At 38.6% G+C, this 18,658-nt stretch overlaps 1 protein-coding gene across 1 annotated transcript in view; it reads left to right on the top strand.

The window, feature by feature from the left end:
• Positions 1-18,658, top strand: part of LAMA2 (laminin subunit alpha 2) — a 500,973-nt gene that overhangs the window by 260,649 nt on the left and 221,666 nt on the right. The window contains exons 17-18 of the mRNA XM_077775991.1: positions 4,906-4,992; positions 12,742-12,953. Of these exons, the coding sequence (XP_077632117.1) occupies positions 4,906-4,992; positions 12,742-12,953 (299 nt within the window). The remainder of the gene's footprint in view (positions 1-4,905; positions 4,993-12,741; positions 12,954-18,658) is intronic.

The following is an 18,658-nucleotide window of genomic DNA, read 5'->3' as shown; positions in this document are numbered from 1 at the left end:
ACCCAAATCTAATTACAAACCCCAGTTATGGATATTAAATGAGATTTCATATTGTTTGAAGGTAATTAAAGAAATATGTGTTTGCTTAATGGGTCTCCTGAGAATAAGAACAGAGATCATTGACCCAAATGGAGAAAACCTTACAAAGATACTTCAAAATTTCATGTGGTCCAAACCACAATCACGAGGTAAATGAGTTTTCCCCTCGTTTTTCTCCCTTCCTCTCAATGCTCTGCTCCATGGGCCGTGGTGCTGGGGTCCGTCTTACGGCCTTTCATGCAGCAGCTTCCTCACTCACACCCATCTTGTCCCTTCTGGTTTCTCTTTCCCAACCCGTATGTTCAAGGTTAGTTAGCAGGAGCTCTGCTCCCTTATTGTGTACGCAAACATAGAGCATGCCCTGATTTTGTAGCCCTAATTTTATAATGATGGAGATTTCATGCCAGTGACAAAAGGGTGGTTATTTCATATCACATTACAGTCCTGAGACACAATGCAGTTCCCTCTTGCATTAGCAGAGAGAAAACTCAAAGCCATATGTTGACTGCCACTTTCAAATAAATATACCTTATGATGCATTTTGTGCTCTAAATATACCCTTCATTTTCTCTTATGTTTAAGATTAAACATACATGATGTTTAAACATACATTATGTTGAATGGTTTTTTCTCTTTAACCTTTATTGCATCATTTTTTTCCTTTTTTAAAATTTTTTTAATGTTTTATTTATTTCTGAGAGAGAGAGAGAGAGAGGGACAGCATGAGCAGGGGAGGGTCAGAGAGAGAGGGAGACACAGAATCTGAAACAGGCTACAGGCTCTGAGCTAGTTGTTCAAGCCTCACAGATCCCAATGTGGGGCTTGAACCCATGAACTGTGAGGTCATGACCTGAGTCACAGTCGGTCGCTTAACCAACTGAGCCACCCAGGCACACCCATTTTTTCTTAATGTATGTATTTTGATAGGTAGAATAAAATTCTTCTTGGAACAAGGCCAATTGTATCTTTCAGTTCATATGCATGTATGTTAGCACAAACACCTCTATTCACATACATATTTATACATATACACATATACATACACATATTACATACTTATAAATGAATCCTTATACATATAAGAGTCTATGTTCAACCATCTATTAAGAAAGAGTATTTCAGGGCACCCAGCTGGCTCAGTCGGTTAAGCGTCTGACTTCGGCTCAGGTCATGATCTCACAGCTTGCGAGTTTCAACCCTGTGTCGGGCTCTGCTGACAGCCCAGAGCCTGGAGCCTGCTTCAGATTCTGTGTGTGTGTGTGTGTGTCTCTCTGCCCCTCCCCCACTCACACTCGTCTGCCTCTCTCTGTATCTCTCTGTTTTTGACTCTCTCTCTCTCTCAAAAATAAATAAACATTTAAAAAATAAAGAAAAACTATTTCCAGGGGCACCTGCGTGGCTCAGTCAGTTGAGCAGCAACATGGTTTCGGCTCAGGTCATGATCTCACAGTTCATGGGACTTGGTGCTCACAGCATGGAGCCTGCTTGGAATTCTCTTGCCCTCCATCTCTCTGCAACCCCCCTGCTTGCTTGCTGTCTCTCTCAAAATAAAGAAATAATCATAGAAAAGAAAAGAAAAGAAAAGAAAAGAAAAGAAAAGAAAAGAAAAGAAAAGAAAAGAAAAGAAAAGAGAAAAGAAAAAAGAAAAAAAAAGAGCATCTCCGTGTGCAGCTCCTTACTATCTAGTCCACTGGTAGCTTCTCATCTTCCTCCTACTTGTGGCAAATGCCTGCTGTTCTTGGATCGCTTGAGTCTTCTGTGGCATGAAATGGATACTTCAGGAAGCAGAACAGTCTTTCTGCTGTAGAGCCAGCCAACTAGAGTTAAATGACATAATCTTGGAATCACTTAAAGTCAACAATGATCTCACAGTTCCCTCTTTCTGTCACAGAATAGTTAGCTTCATTTTTTGGCCAAAATCAGTGTCAAGTTACTTGCTGCGTTTGCCAAAACAAATTCTGTATGTGTTTTTTGTTGTACATATTCCTTTCTCCTCGTTTTATTTTTGTTGTTTAATGTCCTCCACTTCATAGTAGCAACTGTAATAGCAGTAAGGGAGTGAGCCCTCAGTTTAGATTGTTTAAAGAATATTGAATTCTGTTTTATTTAAAATTTTTAATGTTTATTTATTTTTGAGACACAGAGAGACAGAGTGCAAGCAGGGGAGAGGCAGAGAGAGAGAGAGAGAGAGAGAGAGAGAATCTGAAGCAGGCTCCAGGCTCTGAGCTAGCTGTCGGCACAGAGCCTGACACGGGGTTCGAACCCACGGACTGTGAGATTATGACCTGAGCTGCAGTCAGATGCTTAACCAACTGAGCCATGCAGGTGCCCCTGAATTCTGTTTTATTTAGATGCATTGTGTCAAGTACACATATTACCAAAAGTTACAATGTTTGTAAATCTTATCAGTAAAACGATTCTGGCTGATTGGAGGCAGAAGAGAATGTCAAATTAAAAATGAGAAATCCTCAGTTGCATTCTTAAGTCTCCTGGTTACTAGCAATGACCTTGGGCAAGACAGATGATGCCTGCCGCAACCCATTTATCAGATTTTTTGAAAATGTGATAAAATTGTTTGTAAAAGCACTCTGAAAATGCAAAGCGCTAGTCAAATCTAATATATTGGTATTCCTTAATGTTTTTCCTGAAAAGGTGTTGATTTTTGTCAGTGGGTACATTTTGCTTTCCTTCTGTTGGTTTTAACTGACACATGAGTATATTTAAGAATTTGAAATCTATTTTGCGGTTTTACAGTGTCAGAAACCCTGTCAAGCACCTTCGACATGACTTACAGTAAACTAATTTAGGATTTTAAAAAATAGTTGGCATGATTTTCTTTCAATCACTCTAGTCCCACCTAAGTGGGAGACCTAGGGCTTCTCGTTAGAGTCACTTTGTCCCTAGATGATGAGACAGTTATGGAATGCCAATTTTAAAATAAGGCGTACATGTGTTCTAGAGATCTGTCAAAATCCAGTCCTCCCTTTTCTGTCTGAAAACAATAGCAAATCTTGAGGTAAGGAGAGGAAAAAAATCTGTTTCTTTCCATTTTTACATGTGCCTGTTTTCTTTAATGCAGTCACTCGCCTGCCAAGAAAAACCATCCGTGGTGAGGTCCTTTAAGGTCACGGGTGACAGGCGCCAGGCCCTCCCCTCACAGAGCGCAGGCTGTCTGTGATTTGGTTCTGCTCCTCCTGGCAGCCATCACAACCCCTTCATGTGGAGTCTTTTATCTGGATAATATGTATAAGCTCCGGGTACCCCAAACCAGGCGTTCCACCCTCTCCTTGCCTCAACACATTCATTTTGACTTTCCATTGAGTTGCAATGTTTTAAATGCTAGAACTATGTGGTCCTAATAGCTTTCTACTATCAAAAATAATATTAAATCCTGAGCACCTTGGTGGCTCAGTCGGTTAAGCGTCCGACTTTGGCTCAGGTCATGATCTCATGGTTCATGGGTTCGAGCCCTGCACCAGGCTCTGTGCTGACAGCCAGCTCAGAGCCTGGAGCCTGTTTCAGATTCTGTGTCTCCCTCTCTCTCTGACCCTCCCCTGCTCTCTCTCTCTCTCTCTCTCTCAGAAATAAATAAAACATTAAAAAAATAATATTAAATCTTTGCAGGACTTCTAGGAGTTAAGCCAGAAGAATATTATTTGGAAGTAGTACCTGTGATGTGGCCTGCACAAAAGTTAAGAACGTGTTCCAAAGTCATTCAAGCATCAGGAGCAGAACAAGATCAAGACTCACACTATTTAATTTGTCATTCACTCCTTAATTCATTTAGCCATCAAGCAATCCTCTATTGAATTGTCCTGTCATTTTTAATAGAAAAATAAATCTATTTAGGGAAAACATAATGGGAGAGAGATTAATTGGGGGCATTTTATTTGAAAATGGCAGAGCAGCAGAAATCACAGAATTCAGAAGGCTTCATGGGTCTTCAGAGAGCAATTGTGTCAATCTTGGGGTACGGGTCCCTGCCTGAGAGATGTCTCTCACTTGGCAGAGAAATATGCTGGAGTTATACATGCTGGTGAAGGCTAACGCTGCCATGTAATTATGGAATTACTGTGCTGGCCCCTAATTTGGTGTTCCATTCTGTTACTTCAGACCCAAACTGGAAATATGTACAAAGAGAGAGAGAAACCTTCGAACATGCCAGAAGATGTAGAATAGCAGAGCTTCTTTTTTTTTTTTTTGGGGGGGGGGGGGTTGGTGTTTTTTTTGGATTGTTTGGTTTTATTGTAAATTTAAGCAGAGTATGCATGCTTTATCTCTTCTGAAAAATCCTTTTTGGAGGATTTCATCTGTGTAAACAGCATGCCCATGGGTCCATGTGGGCAGCAGCTCATACACACTCTTGCACTCGTGCACACACACCCACACACACTTGTGGGACCAGTGCTGAAAGTAGAAAACCCGCCGCTACCACCATTACTTCCAAGATCACATACTGAATTTTCCAAAATCTCTAACAGATGTTTCTGTGCTGCTTCAAATTCAGAAGGATTTGGCTAGAAAGTATATAACGCCATGTCTTGGTGGGCCTGGGGTATCCCTGAAAGGCAACTGGATAGGGCCACTTGTTATTGATGATCATGGACCCACAACGGTCAAAAGTCAGTTAATAACATGCCACAAGGCTACTACTCTCCACTGGGCCACAGTCACGTCTGCAGAAACAGCAATGTCATTTGCTCCTCGATTGGCCAGACCCTAATCTCTATCTGTGAGATGAAAATGACCAGCTTGCACCCTTTTGTCACAACAGTTCTGGAGAAAGATAAATGAAAATATGTGGCTAATGACATTGTATATGTGTTTCTTCCTTGTCTCCATTGTTTGCCAACAATATCCACACAGCTTTAGCCCAACGTGCCATTTAGACCGAAGTCTTGGATTGATTTGTGATGCATGTCGTGTTGGGTACACGGGACCACGCTGTGAGAGGTAAGCATGCACCACACTGTCTTTCAACATGATTTCTATCTTGGGAGCTGTAATACCAGAGGCATTATCCGTCGTACTAGTTCCAAAAAGCTGCCACACTCAGTGAGGTGAAATCAAGTTTCTCACTGCGTGGGTCAAACAAGTGCATTTTGTTTTTATAGTTTATTTATTCTCTAGAAATTGCTCTATAAATCTCCATTCACTCAGAGAATGTTTGATTAATGTTTTAATCTTAAAGCTTAAGCATTAACCTACAATCTTTCTAGAAAGTATTGCTCAAGTGGAAAGTCATGCACTTTAAGATTTATCTTACTGTCTATGTTGGCACCATTTATTTTTCATAATTAGATTTTTGTTCTTAAAATGTGGCTTAAATGTGTGGTTCATAGTCAGCAAGTGGTCTATAATTCACCTTAAATATATTTGAAAATAGAAATAAAATATGATTTATCATCATGATTTATATCCTCCTCTAAGTACTTCTAAGCCAGTATTTTAATTCCTGTTGATTTTTATTGGGTTGCTTTGCAGTGGAACCATAGATAGCATTTTATGTAATTTGTGTGATTATTTTTCATCTGAAAAATTTGTAAAGGATTGTTCTGTATTTCAGTCTCTGTGTAGAAGTGGAAGGAAATTCTCCCTTGATATCATTGACAAGTATACCAACATCTCTCTGGTTTTAGCACTGAAAATAATCCCCTTTGCTGCCATCACTGGGGGGAGGGGAAAGCAGAGGAAGTGACCTGCGTTCACCAATTATCACCAAAGCAAACACCACAGACGGCCATTTCTGCCCATCCTTTCCTGTCCCCTGTCCCTTTATTTCAACCAGGGTGCATAAAGTTAATGAAGCAGGAGCCAATCACCCAGAGAGAATATAGCCAACAGCTAGCAATCTACAGACAAAGTGACCATGACAGTTCCCAATAGCAACAAGTACTGTTTGTGAGCATGGCGACATCTGTAAATTAGTAATGGAAGAATAGAACTGAAATAAGGATGATTTATTTGCAATTGAGAAACTGAAGGCCTTTGTGTGAAATAAAAAAAACCAAAAAACAAAGGAGGGCCCATGTATGTTACTTACTGTAATAGCAGAACATATCATTGCCAAGACAGATTTACATCAAATGCCTACCCCCCCGACTCACTACAGGCAACCTTTTTTTTTTTTTTATCAACTAGAAAATGACAGTTGTTCTTTCATACCATGACATTAATTCCCACTTATCTAGGTGAGCATGGTCTCTGATGGATTTGTACTGCTTTGCTTCATGCTCTGTGCTTTCCATACATGGTAGACAATAATTTTTGAATCACCTACACTTTGAAATTCTACATTTTATTTAACAAACATCAGTTTAGCAACTACCATGTGCCAGGCACTGGACTAGGTATAGGATATAAACAGATGCATTATACCATCCTCACCTTCAAGCAGCTCCCATCTTTCATGTGGATGAAAATGGTTGACTGCATTCTGGAGACAATTCTAATCTGAATAATAAACATTACCAAGGAAGGAAATAACTGGCAGTAAGCATGATTTTCTGTTTAAAATCTTTATTAATCTGCTCAAGATGAAAATAGAAATGGGCATATGTAAGCTAATCAAATGAAACGTCTTATCTGCAAGTTTTTCCATCAAAAATAATGTTACATGATTATTGTATGGAAGATGGAATATTATATTTTTCTAGCCAGAATTTGGATTAGGGATTTCCAGGAATATTTAGGGTTTCTCATTTGTTTGTATTGATATGAGCTCAAAAGTCTATTATGAGATGGATCCAAAATATTAGGAGAAACATTTGGGGGGATGTTCAGGCTGGAGTAGAAGGAAGGGAGAATAAGGGTCAGAGCAAGAAGGAGAAACTGGTTACATTGAAACTCTTGTAATCAGACCCATTCTGTAACTGATTGGTGTAATCAGTTTGTGCACATAATCTACATAAAATCAGCACTGGAGAATTTGAGCAGTGTTTCCCAAACTGTAGATGTTTTTGGAATAGAGTTCTGTGATCACGCAAGTAAAAGTGTCTATTAGCATGTAAAAAGTTCTGACATGTCCTGGATGGAAGAAATCTGTTTAATGTGTTTAAATCAGCATTTTCTTTTCTTTTCTTGAAGTGAAACTGACACACAATGTTACATTAGTTTCAGGCATACAGCATAGTGATTCAACAAGTCTGTATATTATGCTCTAACTCAGCATTGTCTAATCTTGTGTGTCCATAAATTCCTGATTTTTTAAATCTGTAGCAAGAATGGATTTCAGGTGGACAGGAATTATAACGTTATATTCTTGATGTCAATCTAATTTCTATTGTGAGACCAAATCTCCATATGTGGGAGCTGTGAGAGCCTGGAAACATAATCGCAGTCGCATACACTTTAAATTTACTCAGTGTCGTATGTCAATTATTGTAAAAATTTGTGGGTTTTCTTGAGGTTCTTTTTCTCTTCTCCCCATCTCCCAGGCTTGAACCAAAGTTCTAACAAGCTTACTTAGTACCAACAAGCTTGAATACCTGAGGGAATGAGTGTGGGTGTGGCTGAGTGTGTGGCTATTAGTTTGTGTGTATGTGTGTGTGTGTGTGTGTGTGTGTGTGGCCATGAGTTTATGTGTGCTCTGTGTGTATGTCTGTGAGTGAGTGAGTGAGTGAGTGTGTGTGTGTGTGGGTGTGTTTGGGGGCAATGGATGGATGGTGAGCCAATCAGTCCTGAGTAATTCATCCAAGAGTATTTTTGCTGACCTCTTCCTTTTTCCTGTCTTCCTGACCACCTTTCCCTTCAGACCTGCTGGACCACTTGTGGGGATACAGGATTCATTCTGCTGCTTTCACTCCACACTGGGACTGACCAACTCTATTCTCATTCTTTCTCCTCCATCTGCCTTTCCACCTTCACATCATTTTCTGTTGGGGGATGAATTGCAACAGAAAGGGTCACATTCATAGAAATGGTGACTTTTGGAGCCCGACGTCTAGAAGATTCCTGTGTTTCTGCTTTGGTCTTTGTCAGATCCCTTCACTCAGTCGTGTACCACAATGGTCTTGCTTCTAGAATTGAGGGAATGAAAACCATCATGAATACAAGGGCGGCAAAACAAGATATGACAAAATATTGTCTAATATTCTTTTTTTTTTTTAGTTGACACAGTGTTACATTATTTTCAGGTGTACAACATAGTGATTCGACAACTCTACACATCATGCTATGCTCACCACCAATGTACCTACAATCTGTCACCATCAACACTATGACAGTTTCACTGGCTATATTCCCTATGCTGTACGTTGCATCTCCATGACTTATTCATTGCATAACTGGAAATCTATCACTCCCCTTCGCCTATTTTATCTGTCCCCCCACCCACCTCCCCTGTGGCAACAGTGTTTCCTCTGTATTTATAGGTCTGATTCTGCCTTTGCAAGTTGGTATTCACTTAAAATATTGACCAATATTCTATAACATGTAGAACACAAGTTACACTTCTCAGAAACTTGCCTGGGGTCACAGCACGTGTACTTTCAAGTATTACTACTTTCCTCTGGAGAATGTTTTAAACAAAAGAAAAACAAAAGTGGGGTAAGGGAATGAGGTATTCACCGTGGTACTTTGCTAAGATTCTGGGTATCTATCATCTGGTCACGAGGGAAAAAAGATAGAAAAACAAAGAGAAAGTAGCTAGAAGCGCAAAAAGGGCTGAGTGTCGGAGCATCAAAAGAAATTTAAAATGTGGAGAAAAGGTGAGCTAAATGCTGATGACACCTTTTTCTCCTGGGCACTAAGCTACTTTCAGAGTAAGTTTGTAGCCTCACCAACATATACTTAATGGAGAGACACCTAAAAAGACTGTGGCAAATTGACCCAATGGGATACATAGAACCACATTAAACTTAATGAGCTGTGTGGACCCCTTTAATCCGGTCCCCTCTCTGGCTGCCCAGTTTTTAACAACTCCTCTGCAAGTGAGGGGAGAGAGGTTAATGTCAAGACAAATTTCACAATGGTCCCTGAGCATACAAAAAGTATTGTATCTTAAAATTTGGAAAATACATCTACAGTTTTATCCACGTTTCATATTCTAGATCAGAAAATTTTACTTTTGCTTTTTAAATTTCAATTCACAAATCTTATTTAGGTATTCTCTGCTTCATATATTCCTGACTCTGAATTGAGTCTAACTGCCCTGTTACCACTGGGTTGGTGAGAATTTCTACTCTTGTCTGAATCTCCTTGAACCATGGAGGTCCCAATGCAGAGTGTGGAGTTACAGAAAATTAAAGCAAGACAGTCATAGTTAACTTGGTAGCACCATTAGGAAAATTGTGATGCCAGGAAGGTTCCAACGTCTTCTCCGATGTGGTTGTGCAGTTTGTATACTGCGCAAAAGTACTCAGCCAAGGGAGAGATTGGGAGCTAGAGTCCAGGGTACTCAGTATGTCCACTGTCTCTTCACTTTTCTGCAGATGCTCAGCAAGGACCCCCTTTTTTTTTTTTCTAATTTGTAGGAAGGAACCACATAAGCAGGCAAACTCACTCAGCCTTTAGCTGATTCAGCCACCTGTGTTACTGCACAGCCCTTGCTGTTTACACCTCAGCCACTCTCCCTCTGTGCCTTTGCCAGTCCTGGTCCCTCTGACTAGACTGCAGTTCTTCACTCCTCCACCTGAAACTAACCCTGCTCAACAGTTAAAATTCACCTCTAGGGGCACCTGGGTGGCTCAGTCAGTTGAGCGGCAGACTCTTGATTTTGTCTCAGGTTCCTGAGAATGAGCCCTATATTGTGCAGAGCCTGCTTGGGATTCTCTCTCTCTCTCTCTCTCTCTCTCTCTCTCTCTCTCTCTCTCTTAAAATAAATAAACATGTAAAAAATTAAAATTCAACTCTATCAGCCCAAAAGTGTCCTTGATGAATCCTAATCTGAGTTAGTTGCCCTTCTCTGTGTTTTTCACGAGAACATTGGCTTATCTCTAGTAGCTTCCTGCCTCATTGTTAAGCTCATCTGTCTTCTCTATAGACTGCAGTGTAAAGGCTGTGCCCTGTTTATGTTAGTACGATGAAGAAATGCTCAGTAGGTTTTGAAGGAGGGCTGGAAGGGAAAAAGCAAGAGCTTTTCTATTTTGCTCATAGAGATTGAAGCACTGTTTTCAGTCTATGGATAAGGGGAACAGAGGCCACGTATTTTAGCAAGAAGTTATTGCAAAAATGATGGAGCAGAGTAAGAGAACTCTTGCCAATGTGCTCTAGCTTCTCACCATTATTTCACTCTTTTTGCCCTTTTTCTCGCCCTCTCATGGCTTTCGCTAATTCTGTTCCTAAGTCATCAATGGAGAGAACCATTTTACATAACTGCCTGTGGTATCTAAAATCTCATTACGTTAGAGGATCTCTTTGTAAAATATTGCAATTGGACATGAAAAGAGTTAGCAGATGTGGAAAGGAGCAGTGGCTTTGTATTGTCAGGATGTCTGACTGTGGCAAGGAATCCAATAAACTGTGCTAAAAAATATCCTCATTCTGTCTTGCGTACAGAAATGAGAGAATCTGAGATTTCAAATTACAATTCATTTGTGGAGTGAAAATCCAACAGGCTGGCAAGGTCTAAAGAGCTGTCATTCACGCTCATTTTAATTAAGTGAATCCAACTTGATCTGGCTATAAAACACTATTGTTATTAACAAAAGTTATATCATTAGCAGGATAATATTCACTGACCCTAGAATTACTTTGTAATTTACTGAAACATTTTTATGTCTCTAAAGCTACCACTATTCTGTGTGTGGAAACACACATATATATACCAGTAATAGAACCTGGCATGTGAATTATTGTTGTGTATATTCAATAAGCTTTCTTCCATGTCCTACAACAACAACAAAAAGATGCTTCTTCAGTTATTCTACTTAATTGCAATTATTTTCTCATGAACTAAAGGTTCTTTCCATTGTGGGAGAATTTTGGACTTATTAATTGGTATCTATGTTAAGAAAATTCCCCAGATCTTGTTATATAATGTCATCTCTCCTGAGGGCAGTAAGTCACTTTGAGGAAAGTGCTGAAAATAATGGGTTTTCGTTGGCTGTGATAATGATCATTGCGTACTGTTATTCTAGTGAAGCAAAGTCACTCTCTTAATAGTAAACAAAATGAGATGTGAGTATATATGGATATGATCATAAGCTCTGAATATCAAGTGAGGCAAGGAGAATTGGGTTAAAATTCTAAAGTATCTTATTATCTTTATGGAAAACCACTTCTGAAAGGATCGTGGGGAAATTTTATGCACTAGAATGTTAGTTCAGATTTTACAATAGGTAATTAATAAGCAATTACATTTGTGGGTGACAGAATTCTTCTAAGCAATATTAATAACATGACTTCCACAATTTATACAATATTTTGTGAATGTAATGAAAACTAGTAATTTCAACTTAAATTTTTGATAAAAGGTTAATTCTCTATAAAACAAGATAATTATGGCACTTACACGTGTTCTAGAAAATGTAGAATGATTAATGACTTTACTCCATGATTGCGATGTTATTAAAATATCCTCATATGATATAATGGATTTAAATCATTATTTCAAATGGTAGAGAGCATTTTTCTACACAGTGACTTCTATGTCCGTGAGTAGATGAGCATAAAAGTAGTGGACTATTGAAATTATATTCCCCCACATTGGTTTTGTTCCTTCCCTAGAAGGATCCTTCAATTTTGAGCTTTGCTGTAAAAGACAGATGACAGAGCCAGCCTGACTATAAGCCTGTAGACACACTGTTTTCTTTCTTCCTTCACAAGTGTGGCTTAATATGAAGCATGAGCAAATGTAACTGAAAGAGAAGGCAGAGTAGAATATAAATCAAGGCCTCCTAAAAGCGTGGATCTGTGCGTCTGTGACACTGAGTAGCATTTTGAAACAACATATGGATAAAGGGAAATTTGATAATATAATTTAAAAACTCTCCTCTGCTATGCCTCATAAATAAACAAACTTGTTTTTCCAATATATTGTAGAGTGGTATCTAGTCCTTTAAGAAAAGAGACCTACAGGTTGCTAATATGAGCTGTAGGCACAATTAAGCATCACCTTATGGCGCGTACATGAGATGCAGGCATACCTGCTTCTCGGCAAAGGTTCTTCAATGAAACTCTGACTCTGCCTGGATATGCAAATGTATACAAACCCATTATTAAGTCAGTGATACCCACAGCCCCCACTTGAATAAAAAGGAGAAGCTTTTGAGTCACAATTTTCTATTTAATAAATTCTGAATTCTCGCTGCAGAATTTCCTTGTAAGCCTGTTTCCTCATAACAAGCTTTTGCTACAACAACAAAAAATGTGAACCTTACATATTTGTACAGAAAACAACCAGCTGGAGTAGATACATATGATGTGTTGCACTACAAAGGCTTTCCAACATGGACCTGGATTCCTCTGGAGTGCCAGCAGCAGATTTCTTATTATGCTTTGTTCTCGTCTTCAGTGCCAGTGACAAGATTTTTTTTTCCTGGCTGAAATCTAATTACTAGTGGGGCTGGCAGGGTTTCATCTGGTATCTACACTGCAGTTACAGAAAAACATTTTTTAATCACCTTGCATTTGAGAAAAGGAACACTTGAAAGGAAAACGTACCATCCTGGGAGAGGGTGGTGTGAAACATACATAAATGTTGCTTCCGGTGGGCTTTATGAGTTCCTCCCAAGTACTCACTGATGAACTTTTCCCCCTTAGGTGTGCAGAAGGCTATTTTGGACAACCTTCTGTACCTGGAGGATCATGTCAGCCATGCCAGTGCAATGACAACCTTGACTTCTCCATTCCTGGCAGCTGTGACAGCTTGTCTGGCTCCTGTCTGATATGTAAGCCAGGTACAACAGGCCGGTACTGTGAGCTCTGTGCTGATGGATATTTTGGAGACGCAGTTGATGCAAAGAACTGTCAGCGTAAGTCCTGAACTATTGACGCCCCTGACAGAATTGATGCATTGCACCTCAAAGCAGCTGATGAGTTCTTGAGTGGGGATTGGAGGGTAGGAAATTATGTGCAATACATGTGTGATAGATGCACAGCCTATACGCAGAGTCTGCATACTCTAAAAGATTCCTTTGTACTAATAGAGTAAATCCTTTGAAAATGGCTGCATTGTCAAAGTGTTGTTTTTCAAAGGATGCACATATTTTTATTTACATGTGGAAGGAAGATTTTAAAATCAACTTATGTCCGTGGTAAGAGAGAAGAATTTAGAAAAACTAGGGAAGTCCCACTTCTTATTTATCTCAATTGTAATCATTTTCTTAAAGTGAATTTATCTGTCCATATTATTGCTTTAGTACCTGTTTGGGGGTGTTAATCTGTTATGCTTTCATATGTGAACTCTACATTCTTGCATTTGATAAGAGGTGCCCGTATTTCTACACACTGGCTTTTGTAACTGTTGAATGATTGACCTTCACCTTAGGACTATTCACAGAATGATATTTCTGTGTTCCCTTTCACAAAACTAGCTCTTGTAGGGCTTCATTCACGTTCATTAGTGCATTTCTCCTGTTCCGTCCACTTCCCTAGCTTCATTATTCAGTGTTGCATAGAATCAAATAATGCTTTATATTAGCAGTAGTACAATATGCAAGGGAAATCTTGTGCAGAGTCCAGGGGAATGTGAATCCACGTCAGCACCTAAGAACTTTATGTGCCATCCTCGACTTTACCTGCTGTCATAATCTTTATGTAGAGCCAGTTACGATGCCAACACTTCACACTGTCAAGTTCATTATGTAAGAAGGGACCCTTCCAGTCATTCTGTTGGGACCTACGACCTGCAAAATTATAAAGACTGCTGGAAATGTAGAGTCTTTTATTGTGTCTTCTGTGAAGACCAAAGACCTCCTAGGATACCCCACTTCAGTAATAAACCTCGTAGGTTTGGAAGATGAGTGCCAGTTTTTTGTCATTTGAAAATGACAGCTTGTTAAATCAAAAACAAATCACCCTGAGTGGCTCAGTCGGTTAAGCATCTGACTTCAGCTCAGGTCATGACCTCACAGTCTGTGGGTTCAAGCCTTGTACTGGGCTCTATACTGACAGCTCGGAGCCTGGAGCCTGCTTCAGATTCTGTGTCTCCCTCTCTCTCTCTGCCCTTCTCCTGCTCACACTCTATTTCTCTCTCAACAATAAATAAACATTAAAAATTTATAAAAGACAACAAATCACTCTCTAGGACAATAAACATCTATTTGATATCACCTATAAATTAGTATTTTTTAATATTTTTAAATGTTATTTATGTATATTTGAGAGAGAGAGAACACAAGCAAGGGAAGGGCAGAGAGAGACACACACAGAATCTGAAGCAGGCTCCAGGTTCTAAGTTCTGAGCTGTCAGCATAGAGCCCAACTCAGGGCTCAAACCCATGAACCATGATACCATGACCTGAGTTAAAGTCAGACGCAAAACTGACTGAGCCTTCCAGGTGCCCAGTATTTTTTTAAAGGCAAGATTTCCAATAGGTACAAAAGTACCCTTTATTTGTATAAAATCATAAGGGGCTTAAGAAATTCTCCCATTCAAAGGCATCATCTACAGTCAACACTTTCTAGCCATGTGACCCTGGGCAAGACAGGTGACCTCAGTGAGATTCAGTTTCCTCATTTGCATTAAGAGTCATGATTTTCTGTGGAGATTAAAGGATCCAGCACAGAGAGAGTGTCCATTGCACCTCTCAGCCTGGGATGCTTACATGTGGTAGTTCCTTTGGTAGCACTGCTCATAGTAGTTGTATTTGTGGTTCGCTCATTTTAGGGCTGTGTTCATTGTTTAATGACCTCTTTTTCTGTCTCCCAGTAACCCCCTCCATAAAATTGAGGAGACATTGTTCCACCCATTTTATTGTGGTAAATTAGGGATCTGTGGTATAAGAACACATAGGAGAATATGGTATAAAAACAGTTTTGAACAATTACCAATTTTTATACCGCTTGCCATGAAGTACATATACCAAAGATGAAGGTTTTTAATGCTCTTCGAGATATAAAAAGTAAGAAATATACTTATTTTCATAACTGTTTATACATATAATAGTGTATCTGTGCATAGGTAGTAAACCATCAAGAAAAGAAAATTCATGATAAGCTGTTATTTTAGTTGCCTCTAGGTTGTTCATGAAGAGTACACTACTACAAAGAAATGTATTTTGCTTTTTCAATTTAGGTTATTGTTTGTGTCCTACATTTCATTTAAAAATGACACTTAAAACTTTATACTGCCTTTGTGGGTTTTCTTTCAAGTTTTTATTTTAATTCCAGTTAGTGAACAGATAGTGTAATATTAGTTTCAGAAGTAGAATTCATCACTTAACATAAAACACCCGGTGCTCATCACAAGTGTCCTCCTTGGTACCCATCTCCCATTTAACCCATCTCTCTATTCACCTCCCTCCATCAACCCTGGGTTTGATCTCTATAGCTAAGAGTCTGTTATTATGGTTTGCCCCTCTTTTCCCCTGCTACATTCATCTGTTGTGTTTCTTAAATTCCACTTATAAGTGAAGTCATATGATATTTATCTTTCTCCTACTGACTTACTTTGCTTAGCATAATACACATCATTGCAAACAGCAAGATTTCATTCTTTTTATGGCTGAGTAATATTCCACTGTATGTATGTGTGTGTGTGTGTGTGTGTGTGTGTGTGTGTGTGCGCGTGTATATATATATACACCACATCTTCTTTATCCATTCATTAGTCAATGGACATTTAGTCTCTTTCCATAAGTCAGCTATTGTTGATAATGCTGCTAATAGACTTTGAGGTGTGTGTGTCCCTTCAAATCAGTATTTTTGTATATTTTGGGTAAATACCTAGTATTTGGTGAAGATGTGAAAAAAGAACTCTCTTAAGCCAATGTTAGTGAGAATGCAAACTGGTGTAGCCACTCAGTTTTGGCAATTGCTAGATCACAGAGAAGTTCTATTTTTAACTTTTTTTTTTTTTTTAAAGAGAGGTGAAGGGGAGGGGCAGAGGAAGAGAGAGAGAAAATACTAAGCAGATTCCACGCCCAGCAGAGAGCCCCATACGTTGCTCCATCTCACCACCATGATATCATGACCTGAGCCAAAATCAAGAGATAGATGCTCAACTGACTGAACCACCGAGTCACCCCTATTTTAACTTTTTGAGAAACCTTCATACTGTTTTCCAGAGTGGCTACACCAGTTTGCATTCTCACTAACATTGGTCTAAGAGAGTTCTTTCTTCACATCTTCACCAACTTTTTCTAATGGTGTTAATTTTAGCCATTCTGATAGGTGTGAGGTGGTATCTTATTATGGTTATGACTTGTATTTAGCTGATGATGAGTGATGTTGAGCATCTTGTCATATGTCTACTAGCCATCTGTATGTCTTCTTTGGCAAACTGTCTATTCATTTCTTCTCCCCATTTCTTTACTGGCTTGTTTTGGGTGTTGAGTTTGATACATTCTTTATAGATTTTGGATACTAACCCTTTATCTGACATGTCATTTGCAAATATCTTCTCCCATTCCAAAGGTTGCCTTTTAGTTTTGTTGATTATTTCCTTCACACTGCAGAAGGTTTTTTTCTTTTTTTCTTTTTTTTTTTGCTTTTACTTTTTTTTTCTAATAGTTTATTGTCAAATTAGTTTCCACATAACACTCAATGCTCATCCCCACAAGGGCCCTCCTCCATGCCCATCCCCANTTCTGTGTGATGTATGGGCACGAGTGCAAGTACAGAGCTGCTTACTTCTCCGCCATCTTGCCCCTCCCTCCTGCAGTAGGTTTTTTTCTTGATGAAGTCCCAATAGTTCATGTGTGCTTTAGTTTCCCTTGACTCCAGAGGTGTGTCTAAGAAGTTGCTATGGCTGAGGCCAAAGAGGTTGCGACCTGTATTCTCCTCTAGGATTGTGATGGATTCAGGTCTCACATTGAGATCTTTCATCCGTTTTGAATTTATTTCGGTGTATGGTATAAGAAAGTGGTCCAATTTCATTCTTTTGCATGTTGCTGTCTAGTTTTTCCAACGCCCTTTGTTGAAGAGACTTTTTTCCATTGGATATTCTTTTCTGCTTTGTCAAAGATTGGTTAACCATATAGTTGTGGGTCCATTTGTGAGTTTTCTATTCTGTTCCATTGACCTATGTGTCTGTTTTTGTGCCAATACCATACTGTCTTGATGGCTCTGGCTTTGTAATACAGCTTGAAGTCTGGAATCATGATGCTTCCAACTTTGCACTTCTTTTTCAAGATTGCTTTGGCTATTCATAGTCTTTTGTAGTTCCATACAAACTTTAGGATTGTTTGCTTTAGCTCCTTGCAAAATGCTGCAAGGATTTTGATGAGGATTGCATTGGATGTGTAGATTGCTTTGGGTAGTATAGACATCTTAACAATATTTGCTTTTCTATCCATGAGCATGGAACATTTTTCCATTTCTTTGTGTCCACTTCAGTTTCTTTTACAAGTATCCTATAGTTTTCAGAATACAAATCTTTCACCTCTTTGGTTACATTTATTTCTAAGAATCCTATAGTTTTTGGTGCAATTATAAATAGGATCAATTCCTTGATTTCTCTTTCTGAGGCTTCATTATTGGTGTACAGAAATGCAACAGATCATTGTATGTTGATTTTGTATCCTGTCATTGCTTTTGTTATTTTTAAGATGATGTTAAGTTATGGTAAATTTAATCCTATATTCTGAATCCTAAGAAAAAAGAAGACATAAATTTTAAATTATTTGGGGTTTTAAAAATTGAAGTATAATATATATGAGACTCACATAAAGAAAGTGAAAATATATTGTAATAAGGATGTGAGGACAGCTGGTAAGCTGCACTTGCGATGAACATAGTATAACATATGGTTGAATCACTATATTGTTCACCTGGAACTAATGTAGCATTATTTGTCAACTATACTCAATTAAAAACATAATAAAAATTAATTTTAAAAAGAAATTGAAAGCATATACAACAATTCTAGTGTCAAGTGATATAGATATTTACAGAAAATAGTTTTCATAGCCTTTTCTCACACCTCTGCTATAGAGCATGCTTAGGCTCTTGCCTGAGGAACGTGACAACTACCACTAAGGCCAGTTCTTCAATGGCCACCCAATTTGTATCAACTTAGCAGCCTCCGAAGGTCAAATCATGGGAAGCAAAATCAACCAGTTTTTAGGAAAGCAGTAGACCTAAGTAGAACCTTGAGCCAGAGAAACAAGAAAATAGCATAGGCTGATAGAGGAGCTATATATAATATATTTACAAGTTCTGCTCAAATCAAAGTATCAAAAGACATGAGATATTGTACAAATTTACCAAATCCATCTATGAATGTTCTAGATTTTTCCATCATCTCCCCCTCACATTTTTATTCTGGTGTCAATGCAATTATATGTACCATGAAAATTACACTTATAGAGTGAGCCATTAATTATGTTCTTTTTGTGAAAAGACCCTTTAATTGTTGGATTGACTTACTATGTTTCAGGATAGCATCAAACAACTTCATCACATAGAAATGATAAAAGATTACTTAAACTAAATTTATTGGAAACAGTATACAAGTTGTTAAGTAAAGTGATTTTTTAAATTATAATGCTATATATCCCTAATATTCCTGAAACAG

Source organism: Crocuta crocuta, unplaced genomic scaffold, assembly GCF_008692635.1.
Source record: "Crocuta crocuta isolate KB4526 unplaced genomic scaffold, BGI_CrCroc_1.0 scaffold25, whole genome shotgun sequence".
NCBI classification, from domain to species: Eukaryota; Metazoa; Chordata; class Mammalia; order Carnivora; family Hyaenidae; genus Crocuta; species Crocuta crocuta.
This window is presented reverse-complemented; position numbering and strand designations above follow the sequence as displayed.